Source organism: Caretta caretta, chromosome 1 (genome assembly GCF_965140235.1).
Source record: "Caretta caretta isolate rCarCar2 chromosome 1, rCarCar1.hap1, whole genome shotgun sequence".
Taxonomy (NCBI): domain Eukaryota; kingdom Metazoa; phylum Chordata; order Testudines; family Cheloniidae; genus Caretta; species Caretta caretta.
This window is the reverse complement of record NC_134206.1, coordinates 239,215,782-239,239,316: the sequence shown is the minus strand read 5'-3', so window position 1 is coordinate 239,239,316 and position 23,535 is coordinate 239,215,782. Positions and strand designations below refer to the sequence as shown.

Sequence of the window (23,535 nt, the reverse complement as noted above, 5' to 3'; positions counted from 1 at the left end):
CAAAATGCTGCAGCAGTTTTCAAAATGTAGTGTACTTTCACATGTAAGTTCTCCAGAAATTTCGTGTCTGCTTTCAGCTCTCCTGAAATTCCTTGAGCACAGCCATAGGATTAATGAAATAGTTTGTGCATTGTTAAAGTGGGTGCTTTTCAAGGAGCCCTATATGAGGGAGCATTTGCGCACTTGAAAATTAAACCCTGCATAAAAAACTTAGTGCTTTGAAATATGCCACTATTAAAAACTTTGCACATTTGAAGAAAAAATGTACCAGAAAAGAGTAACAAACATGGAACCACTGGATAGCGTCAAACTTCACTAGCAAACTTTGAGATTATGCTTTAGAGATTGCATTATAATATAGCATTTCCATGTATGTGACTAAACAGTAATTACAGTCTAATTGAATGTGCCATATTAAAAGCTAAAATGGATAAAATTACATACATTTGTCTAAGTAGCCAGGATGTTATTGTATCAGGAAAGTATTACTAGTAATCAATGTTTGGTAGACAAACTACACAAGCGTAATAATAGACAAAGTGATCTGGAGATCTCACCACATGCTTTAGCAATTAGTGGAAAAGTTGTTTCCTAGTGCAATTTTTATAGAATAGCTTTTTCTTTTAAAAAAAAGCTAACAGCACATATAATTAGTGTAGTTTTTATTAACACATGCGTCTTACACAGTAAAAATTAATAACAAGCAGAAAGATGCAATGTCTGACATCGATTTTATGATATCTGTTGTTTTGGGGCCCATTTCTGCAAACTTACTCATATGAATAGTCCTGTAGACTCCAACGAGAATAATTAAATTAAATAAGGTTTTCCAGGATCAGGCCCTTAGTAAGGAAAAGTGAGCTCTATGCTCCAATCCCGCAAAACACACATAAGTAGGTAAACTTGGAGTTCAGTGCGACTTAGTGCTTCATTCTTGCACAGTTCCTTCCCTGAGTTAAGAAAGCTGATTAAGCATGGTACAGTTTAGAATACACTCCATACCCAACTACTCCTAGTGTTTTCCCTGGAAAAACTCGAGTTGATCTATGTACGTATTTTTGGATGAGTTAACATAGTGGAAAGTGCATTAAAAAAAACTGCAGACACCCAGGATATTAAGGGGGGGGGGGAAGGAGGAGAACAGGAGCTATTAATCAGCACGAGACATTTTAAAAGTGCCTTCTCTTGAATTTCACTCGAAGTATTCCTATTACGTATTTTTAAATAATAAATTACCTTTGGAGTAAGGGCAACTGTACAGGCAAGACTGAATCAAACTCAAACAATTCATATCTTTGCAGCCTGCAAACCTTATCCATCTTTCCACAATCTAAATATTTTACAGATGCAATATCTTTATGATGTTTATGCCTGAACGCTTTACTTTCTGTAGCGTGCTTTCATTCTTTTCAAAAAAATATTGGCACAGATCTTGTACTTTGTCTGTCTCTGAAGTCTTCAGCCAAAAGCAAAGGAAAAAATACAATTCACTATCTTCCCTAACTAAAAGTAATCTAGTCATCTATATAGCTGTTCAGTGATACTTTTAAAGCTAAATCATTAAGCCTATACAAAAAAAGGAAGAATTTTAATGTTTTGTATTTTCCTCTCCCACAAAGATCCTATATGCAAAAAAAAAAAAAAGCAGCCCACCCTAATATTTATTTTGTGAATCCTTCTCCTATGATCTGTTTGCCTGGCAAAAGTAATAGAAGTTCTGATTTTTTTTTAAATCCATCTGAACATGGAAATTGAATTAGAAACCATATTCTCTGTGTTTACTAAGAGGTATGCACTCCAACATTTAGCGTCATGGAGCCGAGTTAAAACTAGAAACGGTGAAGATAATTTAGCTACGTGAATGCCTACTCTTCAGTGAAATGCTGCCAAAATTAAATAGGAATGAAACAGCACTTTGTAGTCATTGGTCGCTCAGCAGGGTTTGTGTAGTTAAAAACCTAAGTGAAAAGGGTGATTGACCTACATTGCTACTAGCTTAGCACAGCTGTAGTTTCATATTTTCACTGCTTCTGAGGAAGCTCATTATTTAATGCAACTGAGTTACATGTAATTGTCAGCCTCTCATTTTACACTTTGGGCCAGATATTAGTCTCAGATGTGCGGCACAAATTGCCATGCATCTGGAAATACCCACTGCGGCACATGCGTGCGCAAGCAGAGTAGCAACCCTGAAGATAGAACCGTGCATGCTTTGTGCCGAAAATAAGGATGCTGCCCTGTGGTGCTAATGAACATGCAAAAGTCAAGTGAGCAGACAGAGTAGGAAAAAACCCTGCCACCTGAGAAGGGTAACAATGGGCATTTTCCATTTTAAAGTTCTTTTTGTAAAAAGTTCCCTGTGATACATAACTAAAGCATATTTCATACAACTCATACCTGTGGTTTAAATAAGTAATAACCTTCCAGTTAACAACCAGTCTGATATGTTAACAGCCCAAGGACTGTTAACATAACAACTGGTCATTAACTGCCATAATGACAGATTTCAAAGAGAATATCACTCTTGTAAATGGACATGCTGCCACTCAGAATGGAGGAGAGATTGGGATAGGTAGATACATTAAGATGTCATTTCACATTGCTGGAGAAAAACTGTTTGTATTAATAGTATGTTCCATTTACTATTTTGCATCTAATTATAGAGAGTGAACCTAAATTCCTTAAAGTAAGTCTTTCACTTTTTAACCTAAGAGTGTGAGAGCAGGAGACAGAAGCTTGCAGGGAAACTATATTCTGCATCTCATTTTCATGGAAAGTTATTTCTAATAACTTGGGAGGCAGTGACCATGAGTTGGTTGAGTTCAGGATCCTGACACAGGGAAGAAAGGTAAGCAGCACGATACGGACCCTGGACTTCAGGAAAGCAGACTTCGACTCCCTCAGGGAACGGATGGCCAGGATCCCCTGGGGGACTAACTTGAAGGGGAAAGGAGTCCAGGAGAGCTGGCTGTATTTCAAGGAATCCCTGTTGAGGTTACAGGGACAAACCATCCCGATGAGTCGAAAGAATAGTAAATATGGCAGGCGACCAGCTTGGCTTAATGGTGAAATCTTAGCGGATCTTAAACATAAAAAAGAAGCTTACAAGAAGTGGAAGGTTGGACATATGACCAGGGAAGAGTATAAAAATATTGCTCGGGCATGTAGGAATGTTATCAGGAGGGCCAAATCGCACCTGGAGCTGCAGCTAGCCAGAGATGTCAAGAGTAACAAGAAGGGTTTCTTCAGGTATGTTGGCAACAAGAAGAAAGCCAAGGAATGTGTGGGCCCCTTACTGAATGAGGGAGGCAAACTAGTGACAGAGGATGTGGAAAAAGCTAATGTACTCAATGCTTTTTTTGCCTCTGTTTTCACTAACAAGGTTAGCTCCCAGACTGCTATGCTGGGCATCACAAAATGGGGAAGAGATGGACAGCCCTCTGTGGAGATAGAGGTGGTTAGGGACTATTTAGAAAAGCTGGACGTGCACAAGTCCATGGGGCCGGACGAGTTGCATCCGAGAGTGCTGAAGGAACTGGCGGCTGTGATTGCAGAGCCATTGGCCATTATCTTTGAAAACTTGTGGCGAACCGGGGAAGTCCCGGATGACTGGAAAAAGGCTAATGTAGTGCCCATCTTTAAAAAAGGGAAGGAGGATGATCCTGGGAACTACAGGCCAATCAGCCTCACTTCAGTCCCTGGAAAAATCATGGAGCAGGTCCTCAAAGAATCAATCCTGAAGCACTTGTATGAGAGGAAAGTGATCAGGAACAGCCAGCATGGATTCACCAAGGGAAGGTCATGCCTGACTAATCTAATCGCCTTCTATGATGAGATTACTGGTTCTGTGGATGAAGGGAAAGCAGTGGATGTATTGTTTCTTGACTTTAGCAAAGCTTTTGACACGGTCTCCCACAGTATTCTTGTCAGCAAGTTAAGGAAGTATGGGCTGGATGAATGCACTACAAGGTGGGTAGAAAGCTGGCTACATTGTCGGGCTCAACGGGTAGTTATCAATGGCTCCATGTCTAGTTGGCAGCCGGTATCAAGTGGAGTGCCCCAAGGGTCGGTCCTGGGGCCGGTTTTGTTCAATATCTTCATAAATGATCTGGAGGATGGTGTGGATTGCACTCTCAGCAAATTTGCGGATGATACTAAACTGGGAGGAGTGGTAGATACGCTGGAGGGGAGGGATAGGATACAGAATGACCTAGACAAATTGGAGGATTGGGCCAAAAGAAATCTGATGAGGTTCAATAAGGATAAGTGCAGGGTCCTGCACTTAGGACAGAAGAACCCAATGCACAGCTACAGACTAGGGACCGAATGGCTAGGCAGCAGTTCTGCGGAAAAGGACCTAGGGGTGACAGTGGACGAGAAGCTGGATATGAGTCAGCAGTGTGCCCTTGTTGCCAAGAAGGCCAATGGCATTTTGGGATGCGTAAGTAGAGGCATAGCGAGCAGATCGAGGGACGTGATCGTTCCCCTCTATTCGACATTGGTGAGGCCTCATCTGGAGTACTGTGTCCAGTTTTGGACCCCACACTTCAAGAAGGATGTGGATAAATTGGAGAGAGTCCAGCGAAGGGCAACAAAAATGATTAGGGGTCTGGAACACATGACTTATGAGGAGAGGCTGAGGGAGCTGGGATTGTTTAGCCTGCAGAAGAGAAGAATGAGGGGGGATTTGATAGCTGCTTTCAACTACCTGAAAGGGGGTTCCAAAGAGGATGGCTCTAGACTGTTCTCAATGGTATCAGATGACAGAACGAGGAGTAATGGTCTCAAGCTGCAGTGGGGGAGGTTTAGATTGGATATTAGGAAAAACTTTTTCACTAAGAGGGTGGTGAAACACTGGAATGCGTTACCTAGGGAGGTGGTAGAATCTCCTTCCTTAGAGGTTTTTAAGGTCAGGCTTGACAAAGCCCTGGCTGGGATGATTTAACTGGGAATTGGTCCTGCTTCGAGCAGGGGGTTGGACTAGATGGCCTTCTGGGGTCCCTTCCAACCCTGATATTCTATGATAATACTGAGCCCTTTCTTTATACAAGTGAAATTCCTTCCTGGTTAACAGAATAGGGCTCATTCCTGCAGGACCCACCGCAACTGTCCCTCTAATCGAGGTGAATTGTCCCTCTGAAGTCACTGGGACAACTCATATATGTAAGGATGAGGCCATCAATGGAGCCTCTGGGACACAGCTTGTTACATCTTACTACAGAGACGTCCCCTGCTTAGAAAGCAGGAGTTAATGATGTTAAACTAATTTTACTTTTAACTAGGAGAGTTAGTTTGAATAGAGTTCAGGTGTTCCAGTTATCCAAGGAGGTTATCCAGTGCTCATCACAATGGTATCGAGTGCTGATATTGAGAAACTACTACTTTTCAGAATGAATTTTTAAGTACACACAAAAGATTTGAAGAAGGATGAAAGACAGGAAGCCTCCCTGCAAACAACCTAGGTCACCCTCCTCCCCCCAGTTTGATAATCTGACCATGTAAAGCACACAGAGTGGCTCCATTATTGCGTCTAGAATTTCTGGAATGGCTGTCTTATTGAAAACCAACAAACAGAAAAAAATTGTTAAACTATTTTACTCTTTTAGTATCATTTGAAGTCACATATCCTCTAGAGGGCACCACATAAATTAATAGGAAGCTAATACAGTTTTATATGTAACTGACTAAAACACCGTTTACAGTTAAAAAGATTTTAAGAGGATAGTTTGAGCTGTAATCTAACCCTAATCTGTTCATTAGCACCAAGTAATTTATTCTTCATATTCATATCAAAGAAGTTTTCATATTTTTGTAAGCTATTTGCCTACAAAGCTAGAGAACAACTAGCACCTTCATTAGCATTATAATGAAGATTACTTGTACAGGTTCACTGCATAACTAAGTGATAAGGCAATGAGGAATATGACTATCTGCAATTACCTTAAGTGCATCAGTTTGAAGTCTAGTGTAAATACCAAGTTTGAGTCTATGCACTCACAAATATCACTACAGAATAAGCACCATGACTAAATTTTGATGAATCCACAGCCAGATGAGAAATATTTAAACCTGACAGGGATACGATTTATCTCCCCTGTTGGTTGTAGTTACACCAATCAGAAAAGCAAACACTGTGTATGGATGATAAACTGACTTATGTGCAGGTTTCAGACAAATGACTATGTAGAAATGGGGCCCCTTCGTACTTACATATTAGGTCAAACGGTCTTCAAGCTCAATCTACTGGCAAACCAAGTTTTCACTCGAGCGAACTGTGCAGAGCCCAAGCAGCCACAGAAGAACAAGCAGGGTTCTAGTCTGCACCACACACACACCCCCGCCCCCAGAATGGTCACCACCTAATGTTCCAAATGCTTGATCATTTTTTGCTGTTGATTTGAGAAGCACAGGGAACACATTTTTATTTTGAGAGCCCAAATTTGCTTAACTAGCTGATGGAAAATACAAAGACACCGATAAACCTGTAACTCTGTAATGGCCTTTCCCATGTGACTTTTGCCCCTCCCACTACTGCATAATCATTTGAAATGGGGGTGGGGGGGGAGAGAAATCAATCTTAAAAATTAGTTTGAAAATTAGGAGAGAAGCTAGATTGTCACCAGGAAATAAGCTGTTTTTTTCCCCTGCATTTTGAGACCACGGCCATGAGCATACGACTGACAGTTGTACATTAATTCCTTTAGATATGGTTTCCAGCCCTTTCAAGCAACCGTACCAGTTTGTTGGAATAAGGCCTCACTAACTACTTCACTGGCACCCTCCCCACAAGAATCTCAGGGTCCAAACTCGACACTGAGCTCCACCACACCTGCGCTACGCTACTTTGCATTCAGTTCAGTGTTCGCCAACCTGCAACGGTGGGCTTCACAAGGAAAAACACGCCACATTACACAAGACTGCGTTAGAAGCACCACCAGTTGTATCAGAGATCAGAGTGTGTATAACTGAATGGAAGATACCAAGCAGCAGTACAGAGCTTACACCTGTGTTCCCCTCCCACAATCTGATCATCATTAAGGCAGGGAGATGTAATGAGGCCAGCCAGCAGAGTACCAGTGACCACCAGTATAGTATTTCACATTCATTTGTGTTGCTATATTTTTCTGGGGTGTATGGCCATTTTAGACCTACCACCTAATCTATTTTAGGGCTTGTCTGCACAGTGGGGTAATGTGCTTTCTGAGGGTGAGAGTTCTACCATGCACTAACATATTATACATTAATGGGTCCATGTTGACTTTGCTGGGGCGTACTTAAGGGTCCCAAATGCATGTCAGTGTAGTACTGTTTTAAACAGCACCACGTTAAAACACACCAGCAGGGTCTAAGTGGACCAGTTAATCTGCAACATAGTGAGCTTTAAAACTCCGCACTTGTGTTACAAGAGGTAGAAAGGATTCCTCCAAGTTTGGGGTGGAAGCACAGCAGAGTGCAAAATCTACAAAGCTTACACTCCTCTCAATAGAAGGCTTCAGACTCCAGTGTTGTCAGGCTGACATCTATACATTTTACACTGAGTACTCTACTTTAAGAAGGTATGCAGTGGGTTACTTCAAGTTGAAGTATTTTCTCTATCATGGCATTAGTTTTATCTGTACAGTACTTAAAATACAGCACTGGGCAAAGATTTTATAGCAGTCAGGTGTTTATTGTTCCAAGGTCTCTCACGTGTAAGACAGATCGAACAGGACTACAATGCTTACATACTAGACAACAATAACTCCTCCCTCCTACCTCAGGTAGTCTCTGCGACAAAGGATAAGGTTGGCTTTGGTGTACAAGGTGGAGCCCACCTCCCCCAGACGACAGTCACAGCAAGCACACTTCAGGCAGTCCTCATGCCAATATTTGTCCAGGGCTTTTAGAAGATACCGGTCCTTGATCTTACGGTTGCAGCCAGCACAACCTTTCGGCTTGGTGTCTGGCTGGACTGAGAGCATTTGTATACCTGAAATAAAACAAATGAGACAGAAGAATGGGATCAAAAGAAGTCTCCCCTTCACAGGTGTGAATTTTTCTTCCTAATGCATAAAGCGACAGCTCTTTAGATGAAGTGCATGATCTAAATAGTTAATATCACATTGACAATAGCATTGAGATTCATTTAATCTAACTGGTTAGTGCAGATCTCTGCTAAGTTCCTTACCTTCTCCCCAACATCCCTGCTTTCTCAGTCACTTTGCAAAAATTGCTCTATAATGGGTTAAAAATTCTCACACAAAATGTCAAATTTCTAATGGCTGAAAATTTGAACAAATCTGAGGAAGAGTTGAATCAGAAGCCAAAAATATATATATATATATCCTGAATTTGATATTTAGTATTCAGCACATCCAAAGGATTCACAAATATTAAGCACAAGCGTGCCAATTTTATAGGTGGGAAAAATTGAAGCAATTAGGAGGTATAAGTCTAGATTTTCAAGAGGGCTCAATATTTAGGGCCAGATTTCTGGGAGATCAGTTCCCATTTAGGCACCCAAAAAAAGGTGACCAAATAGTGAAAATTAGGAGGTGCTGAGAATTTCTCTGTGAGCACTTTTCATCCAGACTAAATAGCACTAAAGCACTATTGGCCCTAAATGACCTGCACAAGGTCAGTGATTCGCTGGCAAGCAGATCAACAGAATCCACTTCTCCTGATTCTCCCAGCTCTGGCCAGTATACAGTGATATAGAAGACGACCATTTTATGAACAAACACCTATTATAACAAACATTGCTTAAGAGATGTAAATGGAATTATAGCAGCTTTAGATAAAACAGTAAATGTCACTTATAAATGAGATGTTGAGTGGCTGACATCTACAGGTTGCAAAATTAAGTTAAAGGGGAAATTGGGGTGGGGAGATAGATGACTAGGAGAATTGGAAATGATACTGTGGGCTTGTCTACACTTACCAGGGGAATCGATGTGTGGTGATCAACTGCTCATGCATCGATTTAGTGAGTCTAGTGAAGACCCGCTAAATCGACCACAGATCGTTCTCCCATCAACTCCTGTACACCACCTGAACAAGAAGCACAAGGGGTTGACGGGACAGCGTCTCCCATCAACATAGCATAGCGTGGACCCGCAGTAAGTAGATCTAAGTACGTCCACTTCAGCTATGTTATTCACGTAGCTGAAGTTGCTTAACTTAGATCGATTACCCCCCCCCCGTAGTGTAGACAAGGCCTTAGTTGCTATATCGCCAAAGGACGCAATCAGGAGTAGGGCACGACTGCACTAGTTTTAAACAGTTTAAAAAACACATCTTGAAAGATCTTCAAAGATCTTGAAAAGGTATGTCTCTAGGTTACTAGTTTGAATCCCCACCCCAGATCGGCATAGTTATCAGACTGATCCTTTAAAATTCAAGCATTTCCCTCCTCTGCCCCCAGCATCTCAAAGTCCTCCCACTTTAAACAGGAAGGAGGGCTATATTATTTCTCCTTGCATTACAACAGGCAGGCAGCAAAGAAAGAGAGAGAATGCACCAAACACACTGACATTACTATATTTTTTCCAGTGTTTCAAGCCAAGCATATAAGTTTGTATTTTTAATAAGAGTGCACCCAATTATAAATATTACAATCACAGGTTTCAGAGCAGTAGCCGTGTTAGTCTGTATCAGCAAAAAGAACGAGGAGTTCTTGTGGCACCTCAGAGACTAAAATATATTTGAGCATAAGCTTTCACGGACTAAAACCCACTTCATCAGATGCATGCAGTGGAAAATACAGTAGAAAGGTGTACACACACACACAGAACATGAAAAAAAATGGGTCTCAGTCAAATGTGAAAGATCTGAGCAATACAATAAATAACCCCAACCCAGAATCAAGTGTTACTACCCACACCCCTAGCCTAGAGAGGCTAACAGAGGGAGTTTGCCTGGGGAGAGCCCACTGAGGCTTACATCTTGCTGGCTTCTCTGAATAGTGACTACAACTCCTGAGAAAGCTAGTAGAAAGAAGGTAATATGGATGGGGAGTGTTCAGCTGTTGTGACCTGCACTGGATGTGCCATGTTTGTCTTTCTGCCACAGGACAGAAGCGACTTTGTCTGTATAAAGTGCAAGCTGGTCTCCATATTGGAAGAGAAGGTTCAAGGTCTGGGGCAACAGGTATCGACCCTGCGTTGCATAAGAGAAACTGAAGATTTCCTGGACAGACGTCAGGATATGCTTCTACAGACACAACGTTCTGAAGATTCAGAGCAGGCTGCATTGTGGGGACAGGAGAAGGGTAAAGAAATTTGGCAGCATGTGACCTCCAGAAGAAGAAAGGGGAGCATCCATGTACCAGCAACACAGATACAGGTAAGTAACCATTTTCATGTTCTCTCCACAGGTACTAATGCGGAGAGTGGACTAGATGATATCTCTGAGGGAAGGGAACAGAAGGAGACTCCGCTGATTGGAGGACATGAGATGCACTATCCTAGGGTTGGGGGTTCCATGACCACTGCTCCCAAGAGAAGGAGACGGGTGGTGGTGGTCAGGGACTCTCTCCTCAGGGGGACTGAGTCATCTATCTGCTGCCCCGACCGGGAAAACCGAGAAGTCTGCTGCTTGCCAGGAGCTAGGATTCATGATGTGACGGAGAGACTGCCGAGACTCATCAAGCCCTCAGATCGCTATCCCTTCCTGCTTCTCCACATGGGCACCAATGATACTGCCAAGAATGACCTTGAGGAGATCACTGCAGACTATGTGGCTCTGGGAAGAAGGATAAAGGAGTCGGAGGTGCAAGTGATGTTCTCTTCCATCCTCCCCGTGGAAGGAAAAGGCCTGGGTAGAGACCGTCAAATCGTGGAAGTCAACGAATGGCTACGCAGGTGCTGTCTGAGAGAAGGCTTTGGATTCTGTGACCATGGGATGGTGTTCCAAGAAGGAGGAGTGCTAGGCAGAGATGGGCTCCACCTAATGAAGAGAGGGAAGAGCATTCTTCGCAAACAGGCTGGCTAGCCTAGTGAGGAGGGCTTGAAACTAGGTTCACCAGGGGAAGGAGACCAAAGCCCTGAGGTAAGTGGGGAAGTGGGATATCGGGAGGAAGCACGAGCAGGAGCGCGCGAGAGGGGAGGGCTCCTGCCTCATACTGAGAAAGAGGAACGATCAGCAAGTTATCTCAAGTGCCTATACACAAATGCAAAAAGCCTGGGAAACAAGCAGGGAGAAGTGGAAGTCCTGGCACAGTCAAGGAATTATGATGTGATTGGAATAACAGAGACTTGGTGCGATAACTCACATGACTGGAGTACTATCATGGATGGATATAAACTGTTCAGGAAGGACAGAAAAGGTGGGGGAGTTGCATTGTATGTCAGGGAGCAGTATGACTGCTCAGAGCTCAAGTATGAAACTGCAGAAAAACCTGAGAGTCTCTGGATTAAGTTCAGACATATGAGCATCAAGGGTGATGTCATGGTGGGAGTCTGCTATAGACCACTGGACCAGGGAGATGAGGTGGAAGAGGCTTTCTTCCGGCAACTCACGGAAATTACTAGATTGCAGGCCCTGGTTCTCATGGGAGACTTCAATCACCCCGATACCTGCTGGGAGAGCAATACAGCGGTGCACAGACAATCCAGGAAGTTTTTGGAATGTGTAGGGAACAATTTCCTGGTGCAAGTGCTGGAGGAACCAGACTAGGGGCAGAGCTCTTCTTGACCTGCTGCTCACAAACCGGGAAGAATTAGTAGGGGAAGCAAAAGTGGATGGAAACCTAGGAGGCAGTGACCATGAGATGGTAGAGTTCAGGATCCTGACACAGGGAAGAAAGGAGAGCAGCAGAATACGGACCCTGGACTTCAGAAAAGCAGACTTTTTCTCCCAGGGGATGATGCCCATCAGTTCCTTGAGGGAGTCAAACATAAGGGGGAAAGGAGTCCAGGAGAGCTGGCTGTATTTTAAAGAATCCTTATTGAGGTTACAGGGACAAAGCATCCCGATGATGGGTAGAAAGAATAGTAAATATGGCAGGCGACCAGCTTGGCTTCACAACGAAATCCTTGCTGATCTTAAACACAAAAAAGAAGCTTACAAGAAGTGGAAGATTGGACAAATGACGAGGGAAGAGTATAAAACTATTGCTTGGGCATGCAGGAGTGAAATCAGGAAGGCCAAATCACACCTGGAGTTGCAGCTAGCAAGAGATATTAAGAGTAACAAGAAGGGTTTCTTCAGGTATGTTAGCAACAAGAAGAAAGTCAAGGAAAGTGTGGGCCCCTTACTGAATGGGGGAGGCAACCTAGTGACAGAGGATGTGGAAAAAGCTAATGTACTCAATGCTTTTTTTGCCTGTCTTCACGAACAAGGTCAGCTCCCAGACTGCTGCACTGGGCAGCACAGCATGGGGAGGAGATGACCAGCCCTCTGTGGAGAAAGAAGTGGTTCGAGACTATTTATAAAAGCTGGACGAGCACAAGTCCATGGGGCCAGATGTGCTGCATCCGAGAGTGCTAAAGGAATTGGCGGATGTGATTGCAGAGCCATGGGCCATTATCTTTGAAAACTCACGGTGATCGGGGAAGTCCCGGACGATTGGAAAAAGGCTAATGTAGTGCCCATCTTTAAAAAAAGGAAGGAGGATGATCCTGGGAACTACAGGCCAGTCAGCCTCACCTCAGTCCCTGGAAAAGTCATGGAGCAGGTCCTCAAGGAATCAATTCTGAAGCACTTAGATGAGAGGAAAGTGATCAGGAACAGTCAGCATGGATTCACCAAGGGCAAGTCATGCCTGACTAATCTAATTGCCTTCTATGACGAGATAACTGGTTCTGTGGATGAAGGGAAAGCAGTGGACGTATTGTTCCTTGACTTTAGCAAAGCTTTTGACACGGTCTCTCACAGTATTCTTGCCCACAAATTAAAGTAGTATGGGCTGGATGAATGGACTATAAGGTGGATAGAAAGCTGGCTAGATTGTCGGGCTCAACGGGTAGTGATCCATGTCTAGTTGGCAGCCGGTATCAAGTGGAGTGCCCCAAGAGTTGGTCCTAGGGCTGGTTTTGTTCAGTATCTTCATAAATGATCTGGAGGATGGTGTGGATTGCACCCTCAGCAAGTTTTCAGATGACACTAAACTGGGAGGAGTGGTAGATACGCTGGAGGCTAAGGATAGGATACAGAGGGACCTAGACAAATTAGAGGATTGGGCCAAAAGAAGTCTTTGTTGAACCTCATCAGATAAGTGCAGAGTCCTGCACTTAAGACAGAAGAATCCCTTGCACTGCTACAGACTAGGGACTGAATGGCTAGGCAGCAGTTCTGCAGAAAAGGACCTAGGGGTTACAGTGGACGAGAAGCTGGTTATGAGTCAACAGTGTGCCCTTGTTGCCAAGAAGGCCCATGGCATTTTGGGATGTATAAGTAGAAGCGTTGCCAGCAGATCGAGGGACATGATCGTCCCCCTCTATTTGACATTGGTGAGGCCTCATCTGAAGTACTGTGTCCAGTTTTGGGCCCCACACTACAAGAAGGATGTGGAAAAATTGGAAAGCATCCAGCAGAGGGCAACAAAAATGATTAGGGGACTGGAACACATGACTTATGAGGAGAGACTGAGGGAACTGGGATTATTTAGTCTGCAGAAGAGAAGAATGAGGGGGGATTTGATAGCTGCTTTCAACTACCTAAAGGGGGTTCCAAAGAGGATGGCTCTAGACTGTTCTCAGTGGTAGCAGATGACAGAACAAGGAGTAATGGTCTCAAGTTGCAGTGGGGGAGGTTTAGTTTGGATATTAGGAAAAACTTTTTCACTAGGAGCGTGGTGAAACACTGGAATGTGTTACCTAGGGAGGTGGTGGTGGAATCTCCTTCCTTAGAAGTTTTTAAGGTCAGGCTTGACAAAGCCCTGGCTAGGATAATTTAGTTGGGGATTGGTCCTGCTTTGAGCAGGCGGTTGGACTAGATGACCACCTGAGGTCTCTTCCAACCCTGATATTTTATGATTCTATACACTCTCCCTTCTCAGGTAGAGGTTGGGAAAATAGAAGGGCTCTGCTCCATGCCCTGAAGGCTGGATGTGGACTCTGTGAGAGCAATGAAGGACAGCAATATCCAGAGTTATGGACTCTTCACCAAAAATGCCCTACCACCCACTGTTATAAAAGCTGGGGACTGCAAGATTTAGCTTATCAGCTGATCTCAACTGTTATGGTAACATACCAGGAGGAAGAAGCAGTCTGAGGTAGCTACAACCTGAGCTAGGTAAGAAATTAAGCTCACATAAGCCAACAGGAAGCCAGTGTAGACTTTGAAACACTGTTATAATATGCCTTTATGACTGGCACTACTAAGACAAGCTGCCGCATTCTGCGCCAGCTGTAGATTCCAAGTGGTCTTTAAGTGTAGTTGCATGAAGAACACATGATTACAGTGGTCTGCATAGATTCTAGATCTAGTTAAGAGGCTTTCGGGGTGGGGGGGGGCAGAGAGAGTAACTTAAGTTTTACTTCAGAAGCTCTGTGGTCATGTTAGAACAGGTTTCACAGTAGCAGCCGTGTTAGTCTGTATCCACAAAAAGAACAGGACGACTTGGGGCACCTTAGAGACTAACAAATTTATTAGAGCATAAGCTTTTGTGGGCTACAGACCACTTCATCCCCACTCGCACTGTGGCATGCCCCAGTATAGTCCCATTCCCCCACCATCTATTAGTCATTTGTTAGATTAACATTACATGTAAAATACTTAGTAACACAAAGCAACCCAAAATACAACAGTGCTAATTTGAGAGAGGTCAACAGCTCATAAAAACTGAACAATTTTATTGCTCTGTGTTTTGCCCTCCCCCCGTAGCACTGTAGCAACTCTCAATAAATTGACCTTCACTGCTCCCAGCAGATACAGACATAATCCCCATTTTACATATGGGGAACTGAGGCACAGATTAAGTGACTTTCCCAAGGTCACAGGGAAGAGCCGGGGCGGAGGGGGGAAAGGGGAAAAAAAAAAAAAGCAGCAGAATACTCATGTCATAGGCCAGTGTCTTAAGCCCTTTCTATGGCAGCTTACACTGTGCTCCTCCACCCACAAGCAGCATGCATGGAGCAGTACTTAAATGCAGCCATGAATGGAGGTTAAGGGCAGCAGTCAAACAGCACACAGCAAAACACCTTTGAAGAACTTTTGTCAAGAACACTGGAGAAAAAGCCTTATGGAAAAATCCCACTGGATATTTAATACCCACTCAGAGCAAAGAGAAACCTCAGCGTTTAAAGTTTCCTCTTACATAAGCATTTGTTAAATATCAGTGCCGTGCATGGCTTTGCACAAGGCAGTCTCCAAACCACATACACATTGCTAACACTCTGAAACCTGTCCACATACACAATGTAAACCAGTAAAAAAAGACGGATGAATAACAAGCCTAAATTGCTTGGAATTTGGTTTTAAAAGTTCAGAAGGATGAAGGACTCTACTAGGACCTGAAACTTTAGCTTGAGGGCATCCAGGTTAAAATAAGGGCTTAAAAAAAAATCTTAAGTGTAAAAATTTTCACTTGATAGGCAACCATGGTAGAGAATCCAGGCTGGCAGTCTCTGATCCTAATTGATCAAACCCGCGTGCAAATGTCCTTTTTCAGTCTGAAGTGAACAAGCTTCCAGAACCAATGCAAGGCTCAAAAATCTGAGCATTAAAATAATCAAACCTCATGATTCCCCAGAAGGCTTGTCTGAGGTCATCACGTTATAAATAAGGATGTGGCCTGCAGGGTCTTCCAACTGTAAAAGTACATAGAAAATGTAATGCAAAGGTAAGGACATGGTCAAGGTAATGTCAAGATTTTTAACTGTATTCACTGCTCCCAAATCACTCAGGTAGAGACATGAGAAGGGAGGGCGTCCTTATGTCCCAACCCACTGACACGATCTTTTTTGGGGGGCTGAGGTAAAGGTGGCTCAAATGCATCTAACTGGCAATATCTGTCTTCTCATGAGGGACAACACTTGTAGGGTCCATTGGGGGACGGAGAGGTTTTTCACATCAGCTGCATTAGGTTGAAGCCTCATCCCTTTTGGTGAAAATTCATCCAATGCAATTGATGAATAACATTGCTTGAGATTTGTTTTCAAGTATTTTAGTACTTTTCCTCAAAGTCGTCCTTATAGTGTCCCACCTGTCACCCCTCCCCACCAAAAAAGGTGTTGGCATTGCCTAGTAGACTCTTAGGATACACCCCCCTCCTCTTTCTAAACCCCTGGACAATTTCTATCCCCTCATTTCTCAAGCAGAGTTTCCAATTTTTTTCCTATTGTGTGGGTCACATTAACACAGATGGCCTCATGGACAAGCTTTCGCCCATTAAGGACCCAATACAATCCTCATGGCAACTATAGCAATTGCTTACATGGAGAGTGATCAATTAAATTAAAAGATGGCCAAAAATATATTAGTCTGAAATAAAGAGTGCCAGCATCTTACAGTCAACCAGCTCTCCATGGACCACTCTCTGGATACTTCTGTTCTAAGGAAGAACTGGAGGACTCCCTGTGGATACAGTCACCACCCAAACACTCTGTTTGACTGGTTGTTGCTGAACTGGCAGAAGTAACGTGAACCCCTTTGGGGCACAAGCTACTGCGATCAGCCTTTCCAAAACACACTCAACTCAGTGAGTTGAGCAGCTGATCTGTAAAACTAAACCAAGGTTTCCCTACACAGGGTGCAGAGCACTACCAATTATCGATCACAGATCTAGAGTCAAGACTGATCACAATTATTGACCCTAGTTTGCCACTCTCAAATTAACATTTCTTAATAGTCCCGATATACTATCAAGGGTTTTTTTGTTGTTGTTTTTTTTTTTTGAAGTCACAGCAGACAGCACAGCTTTGTAGCTTGAAAATTTTTTTCCTAGACACCATCTTTTACCTTTGAATTCATGGTGAAAGGGAAGAGAAGATTTCTATCTTCTGATTTACTGATTCCTGGACTTTACCCTAGTCTCCCATAACCAAATCCTTCAAAATGACTCATTCCCATTCCTTTTATTTGGAATGTACTGTGAAATGGCTGTCAATTTGTGGATATGAACTCCACGGGGGGGGGGGGGGGGGGGGTTTGGGAAGGAAGAGAATAGGCTCCTGAAAATAGAGTATGCAGCAAAGAACTAAAAAAAAAAAAAACACACACACCTCAAATCTCACTCCAAGTTTATAACCATTACTCACCCTCTTCCTCAATTTGAGGGAAACAAGTATTTGGTGTAACCAGACAATAGAATATTTGCAATGCAGACCTAACATGTGCAATGAAGATCAGTGCCCCCATTGTGGAAGGTGCTGGACAGAACATGCTGTTCTTCCCTACAGAGTTGATATTTAGTCTTAAACTAAAGTATCAGTCAGAGGCCAAGCATCTGACTTTTCCATTCTTATTCTGCACTGGCTCATTTGAACACTTAGGGCTAAATTTTGCTTTTGGTTAGGCACAGCTCCTACCAATATCAATGGGCTATACCTCACAAAGGGCCAAATTTTGCCCACATTTTAAAAAGACTAGTTTGGATAACTTGTTTAATTAATCTTAAAATTAAAGAATTTTCAAACAAAATACACAAAACCAACAAAAGAGTTAAAGATTCAGGGGAGGGGGAAAAATCCAGAACATTTTTCAGTATAGCTGCCGCACCCCCTTGATAGGGTTTCCATCATATACAGGGTTTACAGTTTGGTTCAATGGCTCTCAGCACCCCCACTATACAAATTGCTCCAGCGCCCCTGCTTTTGAGATGCCCTAGATGCTTGTCGTCACACACTTACAAAGCAGCCAACAGCTTCTCTCCCAGCCATTCAGGAGAAAAGAAGATACACTAGTGTTAAAGAAGTTAAGTGTTCATAAACGGAGATACATTTCATAACTTGCTTACAGCACATGAGGAGTGGAAACTAGTTTGAGATTGGCATGTAAATTGTTCTGTGGAAAATTCTTATTGCCTCCAAGACCCTGCTATTCCAAGTTATTTGACAGGTTAAGGGAAATCGTAATTAAAAAGAGAGACAAATAGCAGCCTATGCAGTGTGGTGCGCAGAAATAAGTAGAACCATTTCATTTAAACTCTGGTGAGCTTTTAATTGCCTGGATTGCATTGTGAACCAGCCGAACGGTTGATTGCTTCCATTATGCTCTCTTGTTCTGTGCCACTCATCCACACAGGCTCAGCTTCTGTAGTTAACACAACAAAGTAACCGCAACTCCATAACACCCAGGGTTTTTTTTTTTTTTTAAATTAAAAAGTAAGGTTTTTGAGTACTGTGAATGTGGATTCTTTTGTATACTTTTGAGCTAATTTTGCCATAGTAAACAAAAAACTTCACCCCCACTTCTGAAGACATGTATGAATCAGATTTTTTTTTTTAAGGGTGAATGCTGGGGGGTGGAGAAAGAGGGTCGAAGAGAAGGGGAGGTTAGATAGATGCTAAAATAGGAACGCAGTCCCATAGCTGGGAGCACTGACACAGATTAAAGAATTTGGCCAACATGGCTATTCGATTGCCAGGAGACACCAAACAAAAGATTCCCCACCTACCTTTTTGAAAGCTAGATTGGGCCTAAAAGGTTGTTTCTCTCTCTTCATTGGCCCGGAGCATCCCAGCAGGCTGTAGCCCCCTAAGGGACAACCATCCACCTGCTCCCCTGAGCCCCCTAAGGGACAACAATGCAAATAGATGTCCCCCCCCATCTCAGGGACTGGAACTGCTTCTTAACTGTGTTCCTACCCCGACGCCCCTCCTTTTTTGGGGGGGGGAGCAATGATGCTGGGAACCAATTTGATTCCCTTTTTCTCCAATGCAGCTGCAAGGCTCAGAGATACTGACATTTTTCCACTCTTATCAGTTTAATTACAGTTACCATGGCAGCAAAGTGCTGGTGCTTGGCAAAGGCCAACAAGAGATTTGCAAGACTGAGTTCAATTTTGATGCAGCTCACATGCAAAATAAAAATAAGAAAAACATACATACACTCTACAACAAAGGATCCCTTTTGGAGTTAGACGCTCAAGCCTTTTGTGCTAATTCCTTTTCAAGCCACACAGGGATGGGGCACGGGGTTGCAAGAGAATGTACAATATTTGTTGCACCTAGCAAGATTAATTGGCTTAAGCAGCAGTCCTACAAAACTGTTAAAGGAAGCAAGATTTCAGATCTCTTTAGAACACATACACACACACACACGCTACAGCACCATATTTAGAAAGAGAGATCAGCCTTTTTAACACTCCCAGAGAGTGCACGGCAGTTGCTAAGTGCAAACTAAGACACGCAATCGAAACCTTACCAAAACTTTTCTCCTTTTTCTGCATGAGTTGACTTAAGAGCGCCTAGACCGCTCCTTCTCACTGAGCACCAAATCCCAGCCAAAGTAGCGAGTGTTTCCCCAGTTTGGGTCAAACGAGGAGCCTTATGCGCTGCAGCCAGACACACACCAGACAGCCGAAGCGGGGCTATTGTGCAGGCACTTTGGAGCCGGGAGGAGGGGGTTAGGGGGACTGGTGGAACAAACACAAGCCGAGCCACTTGCAATGTAGCAGTGTGCAAAATGATGGCGAATGACAAAACCACATGCTTCCCTAACTCTGCCCGTAATCCTATAATCCCAGCGGTCTCTTTTAGCTTCGTGGTAACAAATGGATTTGATTAAACTGTCACATGCCGCGTTAGCCTACCATATCATGTTCAATATGAAAAAAGATCATAAATAGATCTTGTCTTTCATAACACCAATCTGGATACCCTCTCCCCCGCCCCCCCCCCCATGTAAAAATATACTGCATCAGCCTGGTTCCCAGTCTATTACCCCCTGTGTATTTGGGATTTCACTATCCCCTCTCCCACCCCATTTGCTTCGCCTTAACAAGCGAGCAAAAAAACAAGCCACCATTTGTGGCAATGGAGGAGTGCTAATTGCTGGACCCCACGTAAGCGGTTCAAAATAATAACAGAGCCAGTTACAAATTAAACAATTATAAAGAGAGGTGCTGGGATTAGAGCAGAGGGGGAAACCATCCACCTGCTCCCCTGATAATGGAAAATAAATTTCGAGACGCTCTGGGAGGAAAAATAATGTGCAAATTGCTGCAGTTTCATGTTTAACTTTGCTGTTTCTCCAGACATTCAGCTGCACAGGTCTCGCTCAGCATCCTCCGATTGCATGTATTTCATGTCTCATCATTAAAATAATGAAGCCTCACATGATTTAAACAAACCCGTCTCGGCAGAGCTGCAGCTTGAGTGAAAGTTGCAGTGCAGAGACGAGTGGGTATGTGTGTGTTGCAGCCCCAGTTTATGACTCATTAGGAGAGAGAGATGCGCACACACATAAATGACCCAAAGCTTGTGTATCCAGTTGCCTCACTTACCTTCTCAATTAAGCGATACAGGGGGAGGCAGTTCAATAAGCACAGTGGCTGCTTTGTAGCTCTTCTCCTTGGGAAAGGTCAAAAAGAAGCATTGTTTGGGGGGAAAATATAGGGAGGAGCGGGAGAGATGGGGGGGGGAGCTCGCTATTCTTTTAAGTTTAAAATAATGAGGTCCTCAAGGATCCGCCAAGTAATTGTGTTGACCGCATCCGAGCTACAGGTGTCCTCCTTTTAGTATCTTGCAATCCAAGGCTGTCTCTCGCCGTCCTGGCTGAAGACAACTTACCTAAAAGCAGCGTGTGAGGAGCCGCGTTGAATGAAGTCAGGGCTTTATCAGCTGCAAAATGCAATCCCTTACCAGCCAGACATAATACAGCAAAAGAAAAGGTCACTCGGTTATTGCAGAGCCCAAGCAGCTCTTGTGGAAGACCACAGAGAAAGCAGCTCCCTTCCGATTTAAGGCTATTTACCTCTCCCCCCCCCTTTCACTCCCCCCCTTTTCCTCTTTCTCCCCCCTCCCGTTCTGCAGCTCACTCAAGTACAGCCGCCCTCGGAAAGTGCAAAGCAGCCAGGAGACAGATTGCGCTTTGTTGGTAATTTCCCATGGTGAAAATTTACAAGCCTGAGAGTGCAGTCAGCAAAACCACATGCATATGCTAGACACAAACACCAGGGACAACCTCTCTCTCTCTCTAACACACACACACAGTGACCTCTACAGAAGCCATTCAGCATCAGTCTCCACAGCCCTCCAGAAACTGACTCAGGGAAAGAGAGGGAGCGTGCACCCTCAAAAAAAAAAAAAAAAAAAAAAGTTGCCCAGGCAAAACAGGAGGGGGAAAGGCAAGATATTCATCTCTCTGACGCTATTACTTAATCTCAGGACAGACCCTTAAAGTGAAAGTGAAAGCCCATTCAGTACTAACTCTGCGCTGCCAAAATGGGATTTTCAGAACTGCCTGAGAATTCCAGTGTTTTAGTTCCTTCCTCAGCTGGTCCCCAACTTCCAAGCACATCCCCAGACTCCCAATCAGACCTGCCAAGGGGGTCGATCTACCACGCAGGCACATTGGGCACCGCTTGTCATATGCCACCCTTAAATTATCGTTTAAACTGACTGCCCACGTCTCATGATAATCCCCAATGAACTCGTTTCTCTGTATGGGATGCCCAGCCCAAAATCTAATGCGAGATCTGACTCTATGCTTAAAGGGCGGAGGGACAGAATCAAATGTTTAAATCTACTTGACCAGAAGACCGACCCCCCCCCCCCAAAAAAAAGAGGTATGGCATACTTGCTAATCGGCTTTGTAACCATGACTGAACGTTTCTTGGCTTTCTACAATAAAAGATGTTGAGCCTGGTCTACTGTAAATAAAGTAAAAAATAATAATCCATAGCATCTTCCTTTAACAGCCATCTGCACTTGGAGGAAGACCGGATTAAGAATTTGTGAAGCCAGTTTTCAAACTTCAAAGTGATTCTCTGTTGTCTGCTCTTAGAAGCACCACACTAGATTTCCACAAAGCTTTGAAAGATGTCAGCTTACAACGTACCCTAAATTTGAATGACACTCATATTATGGAAGTCTTTCAAGCCCCAAGAAAGATTTAAAAGCATTGTAGTACTCTGCCACCAACCCCTCCCCCACATAATCCAGCAGTTCTAATATTAAAAAAAAACAAATCAACCTAGTAAATGCACACGGGGGGGGGGAGGGGAGGGGGAGAGAAGAGACATACTTAGATAACTTCTGTACCTGTGAGATTCCTGATTCTGCTGCCCTCCTCTCTCTAAATGGGATGGGACCAAACTCAGCCACAACCAACCTGAGCAAGCTCCCGAAAAGCACAGTCAGAAGCAGCAGATAAATAAAAGCCCCTTCTGTTGATATGATCTGCAAACAGAGAAAAGCAAGACTCGCCAGAAACCTGCCTTTCTCGTGCGCGCACCCATACGCTCAGCGAGCAGACGCACTTCCCTGTGTTTATAGACTACTTCTGCTACCACACCACTCTGAAAATACAGCAGTGCGAGTGTCTCTCTCGCTCCCTCGCAGCCAATGCACTCAGAGAAGGAGAGGGAGGGAGAAGTTGTGTGGGGAAAAGGGAGAAATAAAATCAAAACAAATGGTACAACTAATGAGGACAATTAAATTAATTATGTTCAAGGAGATGAGATTTCCCCCCCCCCCCAAACTGTATGATCTGTTACCCCTCGCTGGCAACTGCTGCTCTGTAATTCATGGCAACTGATTAGAGCATCTATGCAAATCTTTGTTTAAATCATTCAACTAATTAAATGATGGGATTATTCCTCTGCCTACGGTGACATCATTCGCAGTAATTAGTACTCTATTTGGACTGTGGCAATAAGATACCCGATGTCAACACCAACCTGCAGAGACATTAACCACGTTGTCACTTTTTTTGTGTGCGCAAGGGACAAACACCCAGATCTAATCGCATCTTTACAGCCCTATTCCCCCCCCCCGCCAAGATTTTTTTCTTAAAAAAAAAAATTAGTGAATAATATGCCAAACCACATGTGTAAAGGAATAAAATGGAATAGTTAACATTCAGCTCCATGCCATTCAGTTCCCCCTAAAATGTAATGATAATTAGATGGGTCATAAAATGCTCTTCTTTTCATTATGACTGATGAAATGCATTAAAGCTGACAGGGTATTACCTGACAGTAATTAGGTTTTGTCATGAATTAAATTATTTGAAAGCAGGCTATCTCCCCAATCATGCAATTTACAGCAAGATTTTTTTTAATCTGTGCTGCAGAAGAGAGAAAGAAAGATAGAAAATAGCAGTTTTTCTCTTCATAATCATATGAATTATTCACAAAAAAAATCATCAGAAAAAAAATCGTGCAGATGAAGAGGCTTGCCACTTAATGTACTGCACAGATGTGATCATCCGCGGTTGCCGACAATGAAATATACAAGTGCACACAAAAGTGATCTGGTGAACAAGAGGTGGAATTTAATCATCTTTTCCTGACACTTTCGCGAAAAACACCATTAACCCTCGGCTAACTCCCCTGTTTTTCCCTGCCCACCCCCAGCTAACACCACACACATATACACACAAAAAGTGAAAAGGAGAGAAATTGTGTTTTTGTTTACTCAGCCAACCTAAAGGTTGATTCCAGGCAGC

General features: G+C 43.4%; 1 protein-coding gene across 6 annotated transcripts in view; it reads right to left on the bottom strand.

Moving 5' to 3' along the window:
* Window positions 1-23,535, bottom strand: part of LMO3 (LIM domain only 3) — an 86,707-nt gene that overhangs the window by 62,515 nt on the left and 657 nt on the right. The window contains exons 1-3 of one of the 6 annotated variants that reach the window (XM_048827700.2): window positions 20,655-20,790; window positions 20,369-20,435; window positions 7,756-7,969 (exon numbers count right to left, since the gene is read on the bottom strand). In XM_048827700.2, the coding sequence (XP_048683657.1) occupies window positions 7,756-7,961 (206 nt within the window). In that variant the 5' untranslated portion in view covers window positions 7,962-7,969; window positions 20,369-20,435; window positions 20,655-20,790. The other 5 variants (XM_048827670.2, XM_048827710.2, XM_048827679.2 and 2 more) reach the window with 5 other exon arrangements.